The 22,223-nt window shown below is 33.9% G+C and overlaps 2 protein-coding genes across 2 annotated transcripts; both read left to right on the plus strand.

Moving 5' to 3' along the window:
* The first annotated feature begins 38 nt into the window (after positions 1–38).
* LOC110838815 (dynein axonemal heavy chain 2) lies at positions 39–18,333 on the plus strand. Its single transcript, XM_087347122.1, has 20 exons — positions 39–839; positions 1,353–1,420; positions 1,511–1,853; positions 2,979–3,143; positions 3,897–4,010; positions 4,353–4,477; positions 4,563–4,729; positions 5,119–5,284; positions 5,968–6,104; positions 6,502–6,678; positions 7,148–7,313; positions 8,342–8,488; positions 8,732–8,946; positions 9,449–9,606; positions 10,174–10,316; positions 10,993–11,138; positions 12,365–12,458; positions 13,069–13,239; positions 13,840–14,642; positions 18,195–18,333. Exons 1-19 carry the CDS (start codon positions 752–754, stop codon positions 14,038–14,040), a joined length of 2,991 nt encoding a protein of 996 aa, XP_087203248.1. The 5' UTR covers positions 39–751; the 3' UTR covers positions 14,041–14,642; positions 18,195–18,333.
* On the plus strand, positions 18,197–20,035 carry LOC110838814 (uncharacterized). The gene is made up of 3 exons (XM_022082417.2): positions 18,197–18,382; positions 19,464–19,571; positions 19,808–20,035. Exons 1-3 carry the CDS (start codon positions 18,197–18,199, stop codon positions 20,033–20,035), a joined length of 522 nt encoding a protein of 173 aa, XP_021938109.1.
* The last annotated feature ends 2,188 nt before the right edge of the window (positions 20,036–22,223 follow it).

Consider the following 22,223-nt stretch of genomic DNA (forward strand, 5'->3'; position numbering starts at 1 on the left):
TGCTTGTGACATTTTTCTGTCAGTTTCTGAGCTACAAGATTTTCCCTTTGCTGCCATCTATGGGAAGCATATAAAATTATTTCCAGAAAACAAAATTGTTACAACCAATGTATCAGATGGTGGAAAGTTTACTTAATGTTGGCAATCTGTTCTTTATAACATTAAGCTATTAGCTATGTTCATGTCTACATCAAACATAGAAATGTAAGTTTTTTGCATTTGTGTATTAATTTAAACATGCATACAATTTGTCTGACCACCAGGCAGTGAAGTTATATCACAAAATATTATTTTGTTCTATGTAGTCTGTCTTATTACACATTTTTTATAGAAATGACCAGAATAAAACAAATGTATTCTAAAGATATCCCTTAATCTATTTCAGGGTTGTACAAAAGGGTTGTTTTTTAAGAATTTTAAAAAAGTATCTTATATTTTATCATGCCAGCAAAAAGCAACCAAAAAACAATCTAATTCTTGTGAAGGTCTGCATGGTAAACTTACAATAAACGTTGTCAAGCTATTTTGGTTTAGTCTGTTTTATTTTTAAAAGCCACTTTAAATAAGGGCCTGAGTTTTGTGTACATCTCTCTGAGTTCCATGATAGAAGTGCCATGTTTGTAGTTGCCAAGGTAACATATTTATTTATTGATTTATGTTAAGAGGTATTTGAACAGATATTGTCTTTATACTCTATTCAGGATCATTGTTTATTTGAAAATGGGCCTGATGATTTTGTGAATTGTTTAAGATGAGTACCAGAACTACAATAACTAATACATCTACATTGAGCACTCCAAGATCCTCTTCTCATTCTGAAGAAGAGGTTTCTATAGTGGGTTTGTAGCTTTTATGGATTTATATGGTTTGTATGAAAGTGCAATAAGTGATTTAAATATTTTATAATCCTGTTTGCTGTAAAAATTACAATATACAAGACTATAATTTTACCTTTTGTTTTGTATGAGTGTATTAAGGGAAAACAAAATTGAGGTTGTTTGAGAACATGGTACTTTGGGGAATATTTGGACCTATGAGGGAAGAATTAGCAGGAGGGTGGAGAAAACTCCATAATATGTACTTATCACAAAATAATATGATGATGGTTAAATGAAGGCTGAGATTGGGATTGGCAGGACATGTAATGCACGTGGGGAAAACTAGAGTTGCATACAAAAATTATGATGGAAAGCTCAAAGAAATAAACCACTTGGAAGACATAGGCATAGATTGAAGGATAATATTAAAATGTATCTCATGGAATTTGTGTTGTAGGGTGTGGACTAGATTAATTTGGCTTTGGATAGGGACTGGTGATAGGGTTCCATAAAAGACAGAATTGAATATTTCAGTTGATGCAGAAGCTGAAGCAGAGGAACCTGCTGTGCCATTCTATACAGATGAACAGTTAGAATTATTGGTAAGTTAGTTTCACAGTACAGAATCTTATATTTAATGTACAGTTTCTGAGTGAGGACATTCTTTATTTTATTTTTCTCTTCTTTTTCAGGTGAGGGAAGTCAAACATTATGCTACTCTGACTGATGTTCAGAATGATGTCTGGAATGTGAATGTAGAGAATGTTATCAAAGACTATTTCTTGAGCAAGTCTGCTTGGGTACTAAGCATTTATCCTGATGACATTACATTAGCAGCAGAATTAGGGCCTCCAACAGTCCCTGTTAAATATTTGATATACTTCATGAAGGATCCTACTGATGTTATAACACCAGAGAATTTCTGTGAATTTGTTACATTTGGGACAGCAACTGATAGCATTGAAGGGGCAATGCTTGATGTTCTACAATATGTCTATTCCCCAAGATACTTCATGAATACATCATGGCCTAATGGTATCCTTTATGTGTGATCAGTTTTTGTAATGACTTCAATAATGAGGACAAATTTAGAGTGTTTAATGGTATTTGACTGTTGCCCATTTGGGTTTAAGAAAAGACTGTTTCTATTATAACACCATCATTGCAACAAATGTGGGATGATGCATGCCATCCAGATGTATTACAAGTCTGCAAGATAAAAATGTTAAAGATGGCTTCTTATACTCTGCCTTTAAAAACTTGTTCATTTGTACACATTACCAAACCAGCATCTTTTATAAGAAATGTAACTGCATTACAGACCAGTGTGAGAAAGCAGACATGGAAAACTTTGTACAGGTGGCATTACTGGAAGTAAATTCATATAAGACCTACACTTGCTTAAAGCTGGTTAGACTGCAGTATAAAAAATAAACATTTTATCCATTTATTACAAGTATTAAGTTTTGTATGTCCCTCAGAGAGAATAACAGAGACTGAAGGGGATATTTAATTTTACTACAGTGTTCAGGTATTATTTTAATACTATTATAATATGACACATCAGAGGTGACAGGAATGAACTTTTTTGTATTAAACAGTAATACAGTTTATTGGAGCATTATCTTTGCAAATCATATTGAAAATACTAATGGTATAAAATGTATTTATAGCGTGAATTAAATGTGAAACATTTTCAGTGACTGAAGTCAGATTCCTGTCGAACACACCAACACAAAACCACCTGACTCCATACTCATGCCAAATGCAGACTCTTCCATACCCCACCATAGTCTAATTTGCATGTCTTGCTACCAGAGATGCTACTGTCAGAACATATTTTAATTAATTTCTTCTGCATTGTGTGAATGGTGCACTTGCACATTCAAGCGTGATGAACAGTGGTTATTATATTAGGAGTAGATATCTGTAGAAATTTGAATAAGGTTACTGACTGTCTTCATTTGTCAGTTTTGAATTCATACAATTTCAATAAAGTTGAAAGATTGAAATGGCTGTAAATGGAAGATGAAACAGCTACAGAAAAATTGAGTTGCAGTGGTACTCATAACAACAGGTGACTTAATACTATAACTTTATAAAGAGTAATAATCGTAGCGTCTTTCAAACAAGAATGATATTTCTTTAACTAACATTCAGATGTAAAACATGAGTTTTCTATAAATTTGCATGACTTTCTTTCCTTCTATATTGATACACACTACAGATTACGAGGCTCAACCGTCATGTATGTTCCTCAAGAAAGTTTGAGTTTAAGTGTTGAAGAAGCTAGTAAAGACAAGAATTTGGTGAGGAGATTGGAAGGTAAAATCCACCATATATTAATTACTTCTGTTTATGACCTTATACATATGCAATTTTCACATGTGCAGAAGTTGGATAAAAAGCTGCTGCAATTTTGGTATGGCTGCACTGTGTTATAAATAGTAGTTTCATAATGATAGCTGAAGTCAATAAAATGGGTGTTATTGTACTCAGTTACTGGGAATTTATTTCCGGCATTAGCAGGGATTTTTTTTCTCTCTACGGAGTCCAAACTTGCCCCTTCCAGTGGATACTGGGATGTTTCCTTAAAGGTAAGATGTGAACTAATTCACTCCAAGGAACAGATTGCTTCTTAAGAATATGGTAGTACACTCATTTAGTTTAGAAATTTCCCTCTTTTTACAGAGTTCCAATCCTTTTTCTATAAGTTGGTTACCAAGTGGTCTCTTCAGGTTTCCTGACTAAAATCTTGTATGTGCTTATCATTTCATCCATGCTCTGTGCCCCACCCTTGGTTTGTGACCTTGATCATTCTAAAATGATAATAATGGTTTTGATATGTTGTAAGGTAGGTAATATTATAAATAACAACAACTTCATAACAAAGATGGCTGTCTTCTGGGATGAAAGTAGTAAGCTCCTCTGAAATGTATATTAATGTGTACCAGACTACATGATGCTACATTCCAGAAGGCAGCCATCTTCATACCCATCACTATGAGAATCTCATATTTCTCAAAATTTCATAATAATTATTGGTGTCCTTCTGTAAATTAATTAATGGGATTACAGGTGTAACTGTTTACTGGATTCGGCAAATAAGAGCTGCACTGAGTGATAAGGAATGGCTTACTTATGCAGAAGGATTATGCCCTTTTGATGAATATGAGTTGTGGACATACAGATGTAAGTTATAGAAGTGCAGAGTCTTAATAATTACTAATTCAGAATGTAATTTTAAAATATAATCGTGAAAATTTTGATTTTAGTTAACAGCTGTACTGAAGATGTAACTGGCATGTTCCTTTGAAATGATATGCAACCAGAAAACCACACAACACATGCTAGAAGACCACAGACTAAATTGTGCAGAAATTAGTACATTATTTTTTAACTTAGTTTTCTTGTGATTTGGTAAGAGTAATATTTGTGCAATGTGAGTTGTAGAGAGAGAGAGAGTTAACTTTATTTAAATGTGAAATAAATGGTCTATATTGTACAATGTATATGTATTTGGATATTTTCCAGATAAAAATTTAGTTGGTTTAGATGTTCAACTGCAAGACAAATCATTAAACCACATATGTGATATTTTGCTGATGAATCAATCAACTTACATATGTCAGTTTCTTAGTCTTGCTGAAGAAATTAAAGTAAGTAAATGATATGAGCATATTGAGTGTTGTTATATGGATAATACTTTTAAACCTGAATATTTATGCCATATTTGAATTTCAGGAAGAGATACATGAAGCAAAGTCAAACATTGACTTCTTGCAGATTTTAAAGGATCCTTGTGATGAACTGGATAAAACTATTTCACCTGCTGATATTCCTAAGATTATACCGACATTATTACAAAATATTAGAGTAATTTGGATAAACTCACCATATTATAATACAAGGTAAAAAGTAATGTATTTATTTGTAAATATTTTGATGATATATGAGCCAACATTCTATTCAGGTTTAAATGCAGAATACAGTATTATTCTTTTACAAGTTTTTGGCTTTGCCATAATCCTATCCTGTCCAAAATGTAAGAAACTAAAAATAAAGGTTGTATTGAATCCTATTGTAGCTGAAAATATTCTAAACTTCTGGATTTCATCTATTGTTTAGTATTTTAAAACAAGACCACTACATTTTAGGAGCTTGCTCTGCTCCTGTCTTGAGGTGACAATATCTGTTTGTGTTGGGTCCTATAAAAGGGAATGGGATTAGCCTCAGACTAAGACTTTATGAGGTTACTTTGAACTACTTGTTTAATTTCCTATTACTATTTTTCTTTCAGGGAAAAGTTGTCTGCACTTTGTCGATTAATTAGCAACCAAGTCATCTTGCAGTGTACTAGGGCTGTGAATCTTGAATGTGTCTTTCAGGGAAATACAAGGGCAGGCATTAAGATATTTGAAAATATAACTGAATGTTGTTTGAAATACAGGCTTCAATACAATGAGGTATGATTCACACTGAATGACTCTTTGTTGCATCTTATGACTTAGTTCTGCAGTTTTACTTGTTTATTTGTTGATTTATTTAATAATGCTTTGCATACTACATAGATTATGTAGCAAATTATGTTTAACAGCACATGATTGTGAGTGATAAACTGGAAAGGGAGTGGAAAATGATGGTGTGTTATATTTTAAGGTGCTTCTTAGCATTTTCCTGCATGTAAAATGGAAAAGCATGAACTTATTTATCAAAATAGACAGTCTGCTGACCAAGGCTGAAAACAGGGACCTTCTGAGTACAAATCAGAACTATCATCATTTGGCGTGCCTATGTCTTCTGTGATTTATAATGGTTGCCATTTGTTATTGTTAAGAAAGAGAATGTAATTTATGCTTGTATACTTCTAAACCATCTATGTAGAATTGAGAATAGTGTGAAAATACACTTGAATTTAGAGAACTCCTATTGAAATACTCTGAATGAAAGGTTGGACCCAATAATCTTTGGCATTTATCTGGAGAAACAGGAAAAAACCATGGAAGATCTCATTTCCTCAGTCAGTATTTGAATCAACTGCCCTTTTTTAGTATTTCAGTTCTTTTAGCTGCCATTTATATAACACTTCACCACCTTTCACTTCTTTGCATTTGTGGAACCTGTTTTAATAGAGCTTTTGTCATTACAGATTGCAGAAACCCACTCAAAGTCTTCGCATATTCCATGGGATATAGATAATGGTCCCATTTTTAACCAAATAGATTCATTTGTACAGAGATGCAAAGATATGATTGAAATATGTGAAGCCATGATAATTTTTGGCAGGTATGTGTATAAGCATTCATGTATAAATATGCTGTAATAATGTGTATGTATGCTTTTCGGGGGGGAGGAATCTGTTTATTCATTTGGTTAAATTGTAGTATTGTGCACTATTACTATGAGGTACCTGTCCAGTTAGAAATGCAATTTTCACACTACAGAAAAGAAAACCCAAGAACTTCTACAATGTAGGCAGCTAAGTACACAGTCACAGTTAAATTTCTGAAGGGACCTGTTATTAAAGTTAACAAAGAAAGCTTTTTGGAGAATAAAGATAAATCAACTAGGGCTTCAGAATTTGAACTTTGAAAGGGATGATTTCAGTTCTGAACTTAAGGAGAGTATCACATATTAATATTTCAGACACACCTAATTTTAGTGTATGTATTTGGTATTATAGGATGGATGAAACAGAGAATGTTTCAAAACCCCACTTTGGAGGAACAAGAAGAGAAGATTTTGAAAATATATGTGAGAATGTAGAGAGGTCATTTGCAGAAAATTTGCAAGCTATTAGAGATGTCCAACAGAATATCTTAGATGTGAAAGCTTCTTCATGGTGTGATGCTATTATAAAGTAAGACATCAGATGGGATATTCTTATTTAAAGTAATGTAACAGATAGAAATTAATTATTGCTCATGTTTTAACATATTTTCTTACTTACTGGCATATCTACAGGCAACTGCAGTGTTTGCTGAAACTTTGGTTAATGCTCAACATTTTACATGGCTCACACCCAAAAGTAGAAGTTATATATATTTCAGCTTAATCATGGTTAATTTGGCTAGTGTATGCTGGCTTGGGTATCTAACTTACAAACAAATTTTAGGGGACTAAATTAATATACAAGCTAGCCAGCACGGTACTTATGCTGTGAATTTTGATGGTCTAATAAGTTTTGTGGTTACATTATTTATTACAGAATGACTGTTCAAATAGTAGACAAAAGAGTGAATTGCTGTGTGTAGAAAATTATACACATACTCCGACATGAAACTGTAATGTAGTATGCTTCTCATAATGTTAATTTATCTTTGTAAAAGGTTCCGAGGCCAGATGAAAGATATTGAGGTGAAACTGAAAAATCTCATGGTATCTGTTTTTGAGCAAGTAGTGAACATAGAGGAGGGAGTTCTTGCTCTGCAAGCATTTTACCATTATTCTAAAAGAGATGCTTTGCACCCTTTGTATGTCTGCAAAACTGTTGCTGTGAGTTATCTTACATATTGTTTATCTCTCTTCATACAGTATGCTTATCAGCACATGCTCTAGATCATTTTACATTGCACCGCAGAATGTATTAACAAGCACTCACCTTCAGTTGTCTACTTTTATAGATACAACTGTTTCATTTTTGAAAAAGCTGAAAAGGGGTAATTAATTTGGAAAGAAAACTCAAAAGCAAGTCTGAGCAATGCTTATATAGTGCCTGAAACCTTTTCATTTTAGAGGTGTGAGCTTTACAGTTTTTTCCTCTCATAAAGTCAACAAGAAATGTGTCTCACCAACTACTCCCTGATTTTTCTGAAAACCAAACCTCATCAGTTTGAGACTCTTTTGTGTCATATCCTCGAACTGGTGAGCCATTTATGCTTGTGGGAAATTGGGAAATATTTGTGTGATAGTTGTGAAATAATGAATTGTAGGTACTGCAATGGCAAGATATTTCAGTCTTAAATGTATTGTAGTTTCTTTTTATTAAATTTTATGTTCAATAAGGGACGGAAAGAAAATAGGAAAATGATGAAAGTAGAGGAACAAAATCACTGATAAAGTGTTGTCTCGTGTGATCTGTTTGAGCCAATATATGAGAGAGTTTGAGGAACTTCACATAATATCTATGGATGTCCAAACTTAAGACTGTCCATGATCACTAGCAAATGTTTGACAAAAATTGTAGAGTACCTGATACTTTGTATTATATTTGGTGATTCAATGAGTTTAAACATTCTTTATTTAAGTTGAAAGTCATGAGTGGGAAACAAAACAATATACAGAACAAAGATGCTTATACTGACATGTATATTTAAAGAAAGCAGTTTTCAAAATCTGTCACTGGATGATTAAAAAAATTATGTATTTTTGTTCACTAGTTTTATTGCTTTAAAACAGTTGGTTGGATTGGTTTCACAGAGGAGTAAACATTGCACTTCATTATGTGTTTAATTCTGTCAATATTATCCATATTCTGACACATTGTTAATGCATCTGTTGACATTTGTTAATATCCTCAATAGGTGTATAAGCTCTTTAGTGAAGAGATTCAGTACACAAAGAAAGACTTGGTTAAAGAGAAAACTTCCTGTCCAGTAGGATTACCTCCTTTTGCTGGTCGAGCTTTAATGACACGCTTGAAGAAGAGACATTTTATGAGGTTAATGAAGGTAAGGTAGGTGATGTACAGTGGTAGCTGATTAATTTATTTCTGCAGGATCCATTGTTTTTATTATTGACTTGGACCAGGCTTTGAATAGCATCAATAGTTATAGAACAGATTTTAATTTGTATTTACAGTTGACTTGACAGAAGTTATGTTAACAAATTCATGAATTGATATCTTTTGCCAATCTCAGGTTAGAAATTAAGCACATCTATAATATTAAATAAGTAGACACTTTCTTTGTCAGATACTGGATGATGCTCAGTGGCTGCCTCCTTGTGGAATGGAACATGAAGTACATACACAGTATGAGAAACTCATGGAGTCAATGGAAAATATAGTGAGAGATGTATATCAGAAATGGAATGATAGTTTGGATGGAAATATGGATGCAAGACTAGACAGACCATTGATGGTTAAAAGCCATAGAAGACCTGGACTTTTGAAACCTAATCTTGACAGGTAAGTTGTGTATTGTTATGATGAAATTCTGAACTGTGGTCACAAACATGTTTTGTTTTATTTTGTATATTTATTGTATGAAATCATTCTCCATGTCAATTTCCCCATAGCCTATGTTTTCTAATTGCTGCTGGGATACCAAATTATATGATTTAGTGCATAAAGTGATCCATGCCAATGATGGTTATTGCTAGTTAACATTCATTATGTGTGATCATCCAGGTTTTTATCAACACACTGGCAATTTAGACTATTCAAAATACATGTATGATACTAATTTCAAACTTTAAAAAGTATATCAAAACTTATGTACATTGTTATTCAATAATTAACTGATTCAAATTTGCATCAGGTTTGATAGACTCAAAGTAGCTAACATGATCACTAATACTGACATTAAAAGTCACAGATTTAATTTTATTCTGCTATGACACCTAACTTGGCATAATACATTTTATTACCTTCAATATTAAATTGTGCTTAATGATTGCTATTTTTACAGGGTTATTCTAAATGTGTGTTGTGAAGCAAGGGAATGGGAGAGACTGAAATTTGGAGTCCCATCTGTTATCCAATCAGTATATAAGAAATGGGATATATTGAAATTGCTGTATGAGAGGGTTCTCACTGTTGTGTTGGATTATAACCACATCATAGAAGGTAAAATTAATTTGAACATAATTTCTTAGTGTGTGTTATAATTTGTGTACTGTAAATCTGAGACTAAAAGTATATTTATACATTATACACATAATGGTACACTTAGGAAGTTTCTGAAATTTGATGCATTTGGTTGCACGCCAATAACTGAAATGGATTCTGTTTACTTGTAGTTCATAGAATGGTGATGATTATTTTAATTTATAGTTTGTTACATATTGCTTTCAGCAGCTCAAATTATATAACATTTTTTGTAACCTGGGGAGGGTCCACATTGTGTTACATGCAAATCATTAAAATTTACACCACGCATGCAGTTACACTCAACAATTCAATTTCATCTCTTAAGTTTGATAAAAAGACTGAATGGGAGGCCTTAAACACTTCTCATAAATCATCCCATCTATGTTAGATGTTAGAAACTACTTTTCCAGGATATACTGCAGAATAATATTGATTATTAATATTAACCTGAGGCAGATGTTATGAAAATAATTTTCTTGTGAAGTGCTGTACCTTGATAATATCTTTAACAAAATTGACATACTTTTTTCCTTCCAATGTCAGCATTATCAGATGAAGAGACAGAATTGTTCAGGGAGTTGATCGAAGAATGTGATAAGAAAATAAACTGTGCATTGCTGGAACTTAAATGGAATACTGATGTCTCAGATGTGTATATATATGAATTCTCTATACGTACATCTCAGGTAAGAATAAAAGTTATTCTGATCTTAATTATAGTACTGTTTCTTATTTTACAGTGTATAACATCAACCTCTGTAACTACCACAGTATTATTAAATAAACTAGGGAAGTGACTGTTCTCTCACTCATTTCTGTTGCTTATGGTCTAGGTATGGAAGATATTACAGTTCCATTGAAATGGGAGAATAAGTGATGCAATCATCAGACTTCTGTAAAAAATTTTATTTAGCGAGCCATTTTGCCACTAACAGAAAATTAAACAGCATATTTTTAACTTAATGTCTGGCTAGTATATAACATTCAATTAATTTACACTATAGAAATTTAAAAATATTAAGACTTAATCAAAAGACAGATAAGTCAATGTCAAGACTTAATGAAATAAACATTTTAATACCCTTTTGTGATATTGTCAGTTTATTATGTGAAACCACAAACTATATATGCAATTAAAATTTAAAGAGGATCATGGTTTAAAGTTTACTTTGCATAGAATACCTAGTGCTTTTGGATAAAAAGGAAACTGGAAATTCATTCAGAGAGTGCAGTTACAGGGGAAGAGAAGTTAGGTGTTCAGTTTAGTTGATGGGATGACATAGTTCTTCATATAAATCAAAATTGGTGTATATCTTATTCTGACACATTTTCATAGTCAAATAAAACATCTTTCTATTGTAGTTACAAGACTTTGTGGATGATTTTAAGAAATCTAATCTGGAGATTGTAAGCATTTGTGAAGAAATATGTGACACATCATTCATTCATGTGGATAATAGTCATGTATATGAATTGAAGGAACTGGATTACCATTTGACTAAATGCAGGTGAGAAACTAACCTGGCCAATGAAGGTTAAATGCAGAAGCTATATTTTGTAAATATTTTATTACATATACTGTATGATTTGGAACAATGAATCATAAAATAATTGATCCAATTCATTGTATTCATGTATTGTAACAGATCTTTTAACATTCCCTAAAGTAAACATAATTGTATAACATTTATGGGTCAAGTTGACAAATGGATGTTGCTTTGCTCTTATAAAATTTAATGACACTTGGCATTCTAAATGTATGACTCTTTATGAAGCAGTACACAAAAATTGAGCTTCTGTAAGATCACTATTTCACAGATATTATTAATTTTTGGAAAGTATACACAAAAATAAAAATATCACATATGCTAGTTTTTTTATGTAATTATTAGCACTGCAGTATTTCTCAAAAGTGTAAATCTGTGGGAATACTCTTAGGGCATTTTTATTTTATTGTTGTTATAACCAATGTGAGTCCTTGTTTTAGTTGAAACTTACAACAAAATTACGTAATTTTCATAAGCTAGTAAAAATGGAGATTTATATAACATATTTATGACGTGTTGAAAGATGTAAGTATGAAACTCTGTACACATTACCACCTACAGAAGGACTTTCAAGAGTTTAATATTGAATTCAGTACTGCTGTTCCTCTGGACTTGATCCACTGCTTAGAATTCTAAAAGTTATACCACTTGAGTTAGATGTGCTTCCATATTCAGGCGACATTGCTTACTCTGTTGGTTCCGTTAGAAGGGACTAATGCCTGGACAGAAATATTGAATGTAACATGCCGATGTCAGAACCATTTAGAGTTATATTAATATTGAAGTTCAGGCATTCCTTAGATAATTGAGGTGAAGTAGGATGCAGTTCTATTATATTGCAGAAAGGTCCATTTGTATATACATTTTACTCAGGCCTGTCATCTCACATAACCCGTCATTTGTGCCAAAGATGTATGTAGACAGGCGTCAATGAAAATGATCACAAAGAAACTAGCCAGAGCATAGTGAGGGCACTAACTGGTTCACATGGATGGTAAAGGTTAGGGAATTTTACAAGATTCAAATCTTTTATTGTCATATTTTGGCTTTATGAGAATTCATAATTACTCTGCACATAAGAAGTGGAGAATTTATTGAATAGCTCAGTGACTGTTAACTTCTCAAGGACTCTTCTTCATTCAGTTAGTTCAATATGTTTTTTGTGTTCCTTAACATTTTTCTTTCAGGGAGGAAGCTATGACTAAGATACTTGCTCACTACAAACATATCATACAGTGTGTAAGATCTGTGTATGAAGGATTTGAAGAGTATAAACCACTGGTGAGTCAGAGCCTACTTTCAATTATCTGAAGGCAGTGAATCTATTTACCATCATTCACCCCTGACAGTAAAATATTTATGAATGTGAGGTACACAAAGCCCACACCATGGGTTATATCCAATTATAACCCTTTGTTGAACCATAACATTTGAAAGAATTTGTTGTGTGGGTGTCATATGTACCATATTTACCTAACTTCTCTTCTTGCACACTAATTATAGTACTTTCTTTGTTTTGGACTGTATCCATTGTGTGTGTGTGTGTTTTTTCAAAATCTTAAAACCTTATGAAATTACAACATTTTGAAGGATGGACCTCCCTTTGTCTGTATGTAAAAGGAGGAGTGGCACCTGTTTTGTGATCCACATATCAGGAATAGCTCAGTCTGTTAGGTATGTCTCCCCCCCTCTTACTTTTGAAGAAGATGGATCAAGGTTTTTAAGACTTGAAAACAGACAATTGACATAGTTCAGAACAAAGAAATCACTAATATATTACTATCACCAAATGCAATTAGAGAACAAACAGTTAAATTAATAAGGTTACAAAGTTATAAAAAAGGGTTTATATACCAACAGAATGTAATGAAGAAGTTAAATTATTTTTTAGACAGGCCAACGCTGGGTTTCCTACATTAATAAAATGGATGCTGTTATTGAGGAGGCTTTAAAACAGTGTGTAAGGGGGTCTCTTCAGATCATGTTGGAAGCTGTGCATGGGGATGGACTTGCAGGTCCAAGACAGATGCTCAAAGTTTCTACCACATTCAAGAACAATACAGTAAGTAAGAAGAAGTTTAATCTTAATGTATGAGTGCATACAGGAAGTCCAAAGGCAAGTATTATGAAAGTAAACACATGCTAAATATTTCTTAACATCATGGATCAGGTCTCTTGACATTGCTTTATCACCATATTTTATGGTTACAAGCCTTCCTTCACTTTCTCCACTATAACTTACTTTAATATTTGTTTTACACATATTTCAGTATCCACTTTTAAAATGTGATCAGACAAGTCATGTTGTATGTCTTCTGTCCTCATATTCAGTTCAAGAATGTTTAATCTTTCTCTTCATTTTATTGTCTGTCAAATAACTGCACCCTGTTAAATATCTCAATAATAATATACTGGAATCCCATTATTGCCTCCAAAATGTGACTTCTGATATAGTATATTTGAAAGGAACTATGGTGCCATTTATAACACACTTTCATCACCTAGATATTGTGGACTGAATTATAGGACCCAAGTGTATGTGGTATAAATTTATTGTATACTGCAAATGTGGTAAGGTTCTTGTTCAACAGCCATACTGCTCTGTACTCATAGTGGCTCTTTCACACGAATGTCACAATTAAAATGTGTATTAATTTTCCAGATCATCTTAGAGCCATCATTGAAAAGTATAGAAAGTTTCATTAAACGTATATTTCCTGATATACTGAATGATATTGCATCTATTCCATGTCTGGTAGAAAAATTTGCATTATCTGACATGCAGACTTTCTGTGAAGCTGTTGAAAAAGATGAGGAATGTAATCACCTACAGAATTTATTAGCCAAAGGTAAGGTTAACTGAGTTATGTCCCTTTTAATAGGTCTGAAGGCTCACCGTAGAGCACAATTTTTTTGTACAGATCCCCTAAAAGAGGGGTTCTCAACCCATAGGTCAGATTTTATGCAGGCTGGAATAAAGGAAGTCTGGCAAATGAAGGTTACAGGTAACATAAAATAAACCAGGAGCTTGGGCTGGACTTGGTAAAATTCTATAGTTTCGGCCCCTGCTGTCCTCTCGGTGCGTTATTCAATTTATTTGACCGATCTATTGATCTTTGTTTTGTCATGTTATTTGATATTTTATCCGTCAGATGTCCGACTTTTGTGGAAATTCTTTAGTAAATATGAGGGCTACAGAAATTTATTTCTGATGTTGTCTTATTTGTAACATATCTAAGTTCACATAACCTAAAAGTTACCACCACCACTATTACGATCGGGCGCGTTTCACTAGTCCCAGCAGTATCGCTAAATTCCCTGTGGACTAGGCCATCATTGCACTATATTCCGTGTTTGCTTCTTACGCTACGTTATTTATCCGTGGTTTATATGAATGTGAATTAGTTGTTTACGGTAAATGATGTATAAGTATTGGTATTCGTTTTAAACAGTCTGCTGTATAAGGTAATATAGATTTCTGTGTATATAATTCATTGTAAATGATAAGGGTGCAGTTGGTCATGAAAGCATTGAAACGTATTATGAAGTTATTACAATAGTATTCACTACACAATTATTGTAACAAAAAGTAGAAGTCGAGGTGAAGTCAAGTGGCGTATGTTTATGTATCTACGTATTTATTTATACATCTTTAGAAAAAATCTCTCAACAGAAAAGGCTCTATTTAGTTTCACAAATGAAATTGTATGTGCCCCTAACAATAAAATGCATGTGGGTGGAATATCTTGTGACCTAGCCAAGGCATTTGATTGTGTAAACCATGAAATATTACTAATGAAACTGAAATTTTATGGAATTCGAGGTATAGCAAGACAATGGTTTAAATCCTACCTAAATAATAGAAGGCAGAAAGTAGAACTTGAAAGCCCCCATACCAATCATAATACCTATTCAGAATGGGGTATCGTAAATCACGGAGTGCCACAAGGCTCAGTTCTTGGGCCGTTACTTTTCCTCATATATATATAAATGACTTGCAGGCAACTGTGAACTCTATATCCAAACCCATTCTTTTTGCTGATGATACAAGTATCATTATTGCACACCAAGAATTGATCTATCTTGAAAATATCATGAATGATGTCTTTGCCAACATAAACAAATGGTTTATAGCTAACAAACTGGCACTAAATTTTGAAAAAACAAACTTCATAAAATTTGTTACTAAGCACAAGACATATCCTAGATTAAATATAGGTTTTGAAGAAAAATTAATTGTGGAAGTTGAAACAAACAAATTCCTTGGCTTACAAGTCGACAGTACCTTAAATTGGAAGAAACACATTGAGTATATTATTCCCAAATTAAGCTCTGCATGCTTTGCCATGAGAACAGTCGTACCACTCATGACAATAGATACTTTAAAGCTAGTTTACTTTGCTTACTTTCACTCTGTATTGTCATATGGATTAATCTTTTGGGGAAATTCAACAGACAGTAATAAAGTTTTTTACATGCAAAAGAAAATAATTAGAATAATGGCCGGTGTCAAAAGCAGGGTATCTTGTAGAAAATTATTTTGTAAATTTAATATACTTCCACTTGCAAGTGAATTTATACTCTGCTTGCTATCATTTGTGGTGGAAAACATGGATAAATTTAAAAGAAATACGGATGTACATAATTTAAATACAAGACGTAAACATGATCTATATGTGCCAAATGCTAACTTTACTAAATATCAGAAAGGGGTGTACTATACAGGTATCAAGTTGTTTAATAATCTTCCACCAACAATTAAAAGTCTAAATTATGATATGAAGGTATTAAAGCCTGCATTGAAAGATTATGTCTTTACTCACTCCTTCTATTCTGTAGATGATTTCATCTCTGCTGAAAATGTTTAAGCTTTATATCCATAATATACGTATATGTAAAGCAAGTTTTGTATTTATATTTAAAATTCTGAGGTTTATGTATATTAATTTGTAAAATTATTTTTCTTACTTGTATTGCAGAATCTGAAATTTATGTACATTGATATGTGAAATACGTTCTTGTACTTGTGTTGAAAGTTGTGAAGTGTATGTATATTGTATGAAATGACATGTTCTACATCCTTTGGTTGAGTCCTAAGAAGGATCTATGGAATGTAAATAAACTCTACTCGACTCTACTCTACTGAACATTCACCTTAAAATTATATAAATGCAAAATGACAACTGAATTTCAATCAGAAACATCATAGTCCAACAAGCTACTAATCTTTATAAAGAAACTGATACAACTGAACATTACATTCTACTAATTAATGAGACATACATATCTAGAGAGTGGAATTTATGTTGTAACAGGAGCTGAGCCGCTCTTGTGACACTGTGTTCGTTTCTTCAACTTCCTCTCTTGATTTAGAAATGTATTGTATAATTGAAGAAGCGTGATCATTACACTTTCCATAAAAACTTTGATTCTGTACAACCAGACATTGAGGTCTAATCTTTGGTGTGTGTGTGAGTGTTCTGAATTTCTGTGTTTTGTTAAAACTTCTGCATTTATCTGTTATATACTGTACAATTTCACTTGTATGCCTGCAAATCACCAGAAGTACATTTAGATCCATAAAGAGTTACATGTCTCCCTATATTACTGATTGTTTATGAAGCCCTCTCAGTTCACTCCAGAAAATGAAACATTACATCATATGAACTTTAAAATATGCAAATAATTATTTCTAATAGTACAGTGGATGCAACTTCAGTGTCAAATTTTACTGAACATAATGACCAAGTGGTATTCATACTTCATATTTGGGAAGTCCCAGGTTCACATCTGAGCCCCAAGACCACCTATCCTGACTGAGATTCTTTGGTTTTTGTATAGCAGATATGTATCACCTAGGCATACACATAATTGTTAGGATGATCCAACTGTCATCCTGTCTAAGCATAAGGTGCAACTGTATTTTATTCTAATGTTGTAATCGTATGTAGACGGTAAGTAAGCAGAATGTGGCACAGTCTGTAAAAGTGGTATTTTTGACTTTGTCCATTCTTGACATTTTAATATGTCACTTTGAAAAGTATTTCTATTATTATATTATATTATTATTAAGTGTTCTGTCTTACGACAGGTCCATTGCACTGCCCAAAAAGAGCTCTCCAGTTGTCCCTATTCTCGGCTTCTCGTTTTAATTCCTGGAACGTCATCTTCTTTCCTTGTTTAAGGTCGTCGGTTAGCTGTATCAATCTTCTTCCTAGTCCTCTCTTTCCTTCAACCTGGCCTTCGGCGATATCACTCATTAATCCATTCCTTCTCATAATATGTCCCAGCCAGTTAGCTTTCCTTCGTGTAATCGCCTGCAGAATGTTTCTTTGCTCGTTGACTCTCCTCAATACTTCTTCGTTGGTCACTCGATCCGTCCACCTGATCTTCTCTATTCTTCTCCAACACCACATTTCAAAACTCTCCAGGTATTTCTGTTCCTTCTTCCTGAGTGTCCAAGTCTCTGCTCCATACAGCGCGACACTCCATACGTAACACTTCACTAGTTTCTTCTTCATCTCCAAGCCCAACTTGCTAGTGAGAAGTATCCTCTTCTTGACGAAAGCTGCCTTGGCCATGGCTATCCTTGCTTTTACTTCCTTGGTGCACAGAGCGTCCGTCGTGACTATGCTTCCCAAGTACTTGAAATGCTCCACATTCTCCATCTGTTGGTTTCCAATTACAACGTTCAATGGTTCTGCTCTCGGTGCTATCCTCATTACCTTTGATTTTTCAATGTTGATTTCCATTCCATACTCTCTACCTGTTTCCACTAACTTGTCCATCATGTTCTGTAATTCCTCCTCTTCCTTCGCCAATACTACTAAGTCGTCTGCATACTTTACAGTCTTTATCACTCTTCCTCCAATTTTGAAGTCTCCTGTTCCCTCCAGAGCTTCCTTGGCAAGCCATTCCCCGTATTTCTATGCACAACACTAATTTTCTGTGAGAAAAACAATATTTACAAATAATTTTTCTTGGATCTCACAATTTGCATTGATTATGCTTTAGGAGTCATGGTTGGAATGTGGAAACCAGAGCCCCCACATGAGGAGTACGATGAGAATCTATTCACGGCTGAAACAGGAATTGTTGTAGTGGAGCAAGATAGTTCTGACAGTGAGGATGAAGATGCAGTTCACAGTGGTTATCAACTTCTTGCACAAGGACCAAACGATCTTAATAATACTGAAAATGAAGATGTGGGTATGAGTGACTGCAAGCAGTGGTTTCTAATCATATTTTTAAAGGGAAACATTTTTAAAGCCTAGTTGGAATATTTTGGATTATCCATGCTCCTTGCGGGCCTACATTTAGAAATATTTATGGGAAAGTGTTAAGTATTTTACCAGTTATTACATACAAAAGGTCTGAATGTGGCAAATATGTGGTTATTATATGGCTTTATGTTTGGGATGTCCTGGGTTGAAAGCTGAGCCCATAGATTGGCTATCCTGAATGAGGTTTCTTGTGATTTTTCCTCACTCGCTTGAGGCAGGTACTGGGTGGCATAACACATTAGGCCACGACCACTTTCTTGCATATCCTTTATTTCTTTATTCCTTTCATTTTATGCTATGTAGTATACGCTCTTGACATCATTGGCAATAAGACCACAAATAAAATAAATTACAATTTTTAGTGGGGCCAGGTTATGTAGGTAATTGTTTTGAAAGACATTTTAAAAAGGAGGAATGTTGTTTAACAGAAATACAGGTTATAAGTAGAAGGATTTGAGGTTTTCATGGTGCAACAACCCAGAAGACAGCCATCTTCAATATATCTTTTATTAATTTAGATATTTAATAATTTTATTTTTATTTAGGCATTTATTTCCTGCATAGTTTAGCGGCTTTGCTGTTATGAGGACAGCTTAAGCTTTTGTTTTCTTAATTTTTTATGTATTATCACAGTTTTATATTTTTTTTGTTAAATTTTATCACTACATTTAGGACAGGTAATTGTTACTGTAATATTTCTGCCTGTTGCATTGAGCAAGTTTTATAATTCTGACACAAAAATATTTGCATTTTTCAAATCTGAACTTTTTTTGTTGGCCTTAAACAACATTGACAACAGTAATTAAAGTCAACGAAGATTTTTGAGACTTCATATTATGCCTGTTGTAATTATGATTGCATGTTTTAAGATTAATTTGTTTTTAGCAATTAATTAATGCGCAGAAAGGGCGAAGTGTGTTTATTTATGATAACTTTTAATTGATGTGTGTGTCAGCTTCTTTTACAATTTGAGTTGTAGGAAAATTACGTTGTTACTTTCTAGGATTCGGTGAGTGCCGACATTCTTCCCGGATCATCCGTGGCAGATGTCATCGTTGCTGACCCTGTAGACTCAGAAGACGCTGGTGCTTCACACGTGGTCTTAGATCAGGTAATGGGTAAATAAAAATTAGCAGCCGATGAAATTTGTTACCTTTGTCGCTTATAAACCCCGACTTTCTAAGCTGTCTTAGTACAAATTTCGATTGGAAGTGTTGTATTTTGGAAAGTAATACAAGCTTGTTGATACTAGATTAATTCTTGTTCAGTCTGCATGTTGAGTTTTGTGTTTTTATGCGTGCATATAATTCTTTTGTGTTTATATACTCAATTTTTAATTATCGTCAGTGTAACCTTGAAAATGACAGACGTGCTGAAGTGAAAGAGTTGTGGTCTGGTTCTTCGAATGGTAACGCCATTGAAATGGGGTTGGATCAAGCTGAACGAGTGAGAATTGCCATGGAAAAATTTTCCCTTCCCCCATTATCAATACCTGCGTGGGCGCTCGAGGTGTCGGGGGAGCAGTGGAAACAGCAGTTACTGGATCGAGCTAAAAGACTACAGCAGGGCGACTGACGACCAGAAACTTCAGGAGCTTCAGGAAGGTTAGCATCTGATATTTTATCACAGTTTTGATGTTTTTATGTTGCCTTTATGAGAAGACTTGGAATCCAGAGTATTCTTATGTCAAAGGTCTTCGGTTTGAGACCAGTCATCATCGATATTTGAACCGGCGGATGCGATGAATGAAGCTTTACTCAACGTTGCGTGCTCGTTCTCACCTCAGTGTTATAGGAAAATTATACAGTACGTCCTTAAAGAATCTCTGTACCAAGTTTAACTTGTTTAGACGAATTGCATTTGTCATCCAAACATACGTGAAATGCGTTGTAAGTCATAACAAGTTAGGAAATGTATGCTTAGTGTAAGAAGTCTGGCATGTTCGGCAGAATTTGATGTTTGACCTGAACTGAAGTAGAAAGTAATGACTTCAGGAAAATGTAGAAGAAATCAATTTGTAATTTAATTTTTTTTCAAGTAATTGTTTTTGTTACAGGTAATTTGAACTTCGATTATCTTCAGAAAATAACTTATTGAAGACAATTTGCTTTTACCTATTGAATGTATTTGTTCCTTAGTCGTATCATCGTCCATTTTTGAATACTGGATGCTGGGTTTCTGTTTATGTAGATTGAGTTCTGTAAAAGAAAGTACACCGTGTTCTTATAATAGCTTTCTGTGGGGCTGGATTAGTTTTTATTGCTAATTAATTGTTCCTGTAATAATGTTACTTATTGTGGAGTAAAGTGAAATGTCAAATTCTGAGGTCTCTCGTCTTATTACGTGACTACACCTTGAAAGTCTTATCCTTGTCCTGTGCTGCCACCATGTGTGTAAAACAGTTATTTCATGTAGTTAATGTAATCGGAAGGAATTTTTCGTAAAGCGTTCAGCGCGGAACTGAATGTTGCAGCCGAGTGATTATCGTACCTACTTTGTGTCTGGGAGTCTCGGGATCAAATCTTGGCCGAGAGACCGGCTATCTTGAATGAAGTTTTCCGTGATTTTCCGTAGTCCTTCCGGGCATATTTTGAAATAGTTCCTTAAATTAGGCCACAACCACTTCCTTCCAATTTGGTATTCAGTAATCGTTCCATCATTTGACTATATAATCTGAGGGACTGTCATTAAAGAAATCACAAATAAATAAATAAATAAATTAATGTGAAGAAAATATTACTGAAAATGCCCCAGATTCAGGATTTGTCTAACGGGTTGAGCATTAGACAGAAAAAAGGAATGGTTTTGACTGGAAATGAATTGAATGATTATGGTGCTCTTCTAAAGGCCACTGTAGCGTGCTACAAAGCTCGGATCACTTTACGTTGTTTTAGACTATTTTCTTTCTGGAAGCGAAGTAGGCTTGTTACTTGTCTACTTAAAGACTTTAAACAAGTTAACCAATTTTCATGAATTTTGGTGTGCGTTACACCACTGGTCATCACCTAAGCCTCGTAAGTCAGTAATAATAATGTGTGACTTAATTTCGGTTAAGTTGGCTGTGTGAAAACTTTCTTTGATTTTACTAACGAAACGCTGTAGCTATATGTGAAGTTTGTTACGGAGATTTGTCATAAACGTACCTACAAATTTTGTGTGAAGTTCCTACTAGCCTCGTAATATAGACTGAATCGTCAGAAGAAAAGTAGGTGTCACGACGCTGTTTCCAGAACTGTTCTTTTTTGTATGTAGTATAAAAAATATTAATATTCAAAGGCAAGAAGATTGGAGTTTTGTTTCGAGGAAATTGCCAAGAGGCTTTTACATCTTATTTTCACGATATTTTCGTGCCTTCGGTTGCCCTGGAACTTGTGCCATTTTTACCACAGAAGAACTTTTAACACCATCAAATAAATTTGTATATAGTGAGTAGAATATCAAAAGGATGACTTAAAGCTCCGTCAAATTTGATTTCATGTTTGACAAAAATGCCTTATTTTCGACGCCTGACTTTTTAATTTGCATTGGTTTAGCTCGAAAGGGCATTCAATTCAGGAAGCCGACTTCTATGGAGGCAGCGTTCTAACCCGACGACGGAGATCCTATTATTTCCGAATCTCATGAATTCAACACGGATAAAGGATCGCCACTTGTAAGTCTGGGGGTGGTTTATCGAAGTTACGTTCGAATTCACAGCTGCTTCGATACCTATCGAAGTTGTGTGGTCGATTTCTCCTTTTTGGCTTGGTATCTAGTTGTATAG

Source organism: Zootermopsis nevadensis, unplaced genomic scaffold, assembly GCF_977971745.1.
Source record: "Zootermopsis nevadensis isolate Lab colony 2312 unplaced genomic scaffold, Znev_1.0 Znev_ptg000011l, whole genome shotgun sequence".
Classification (NCBI taxonomy): Eukaryota; Metazoa; Arthropoda; class Insecta; order Blattodea; family Termopsidae; genus Zootermopsis; species Zootermopsis nevadensis.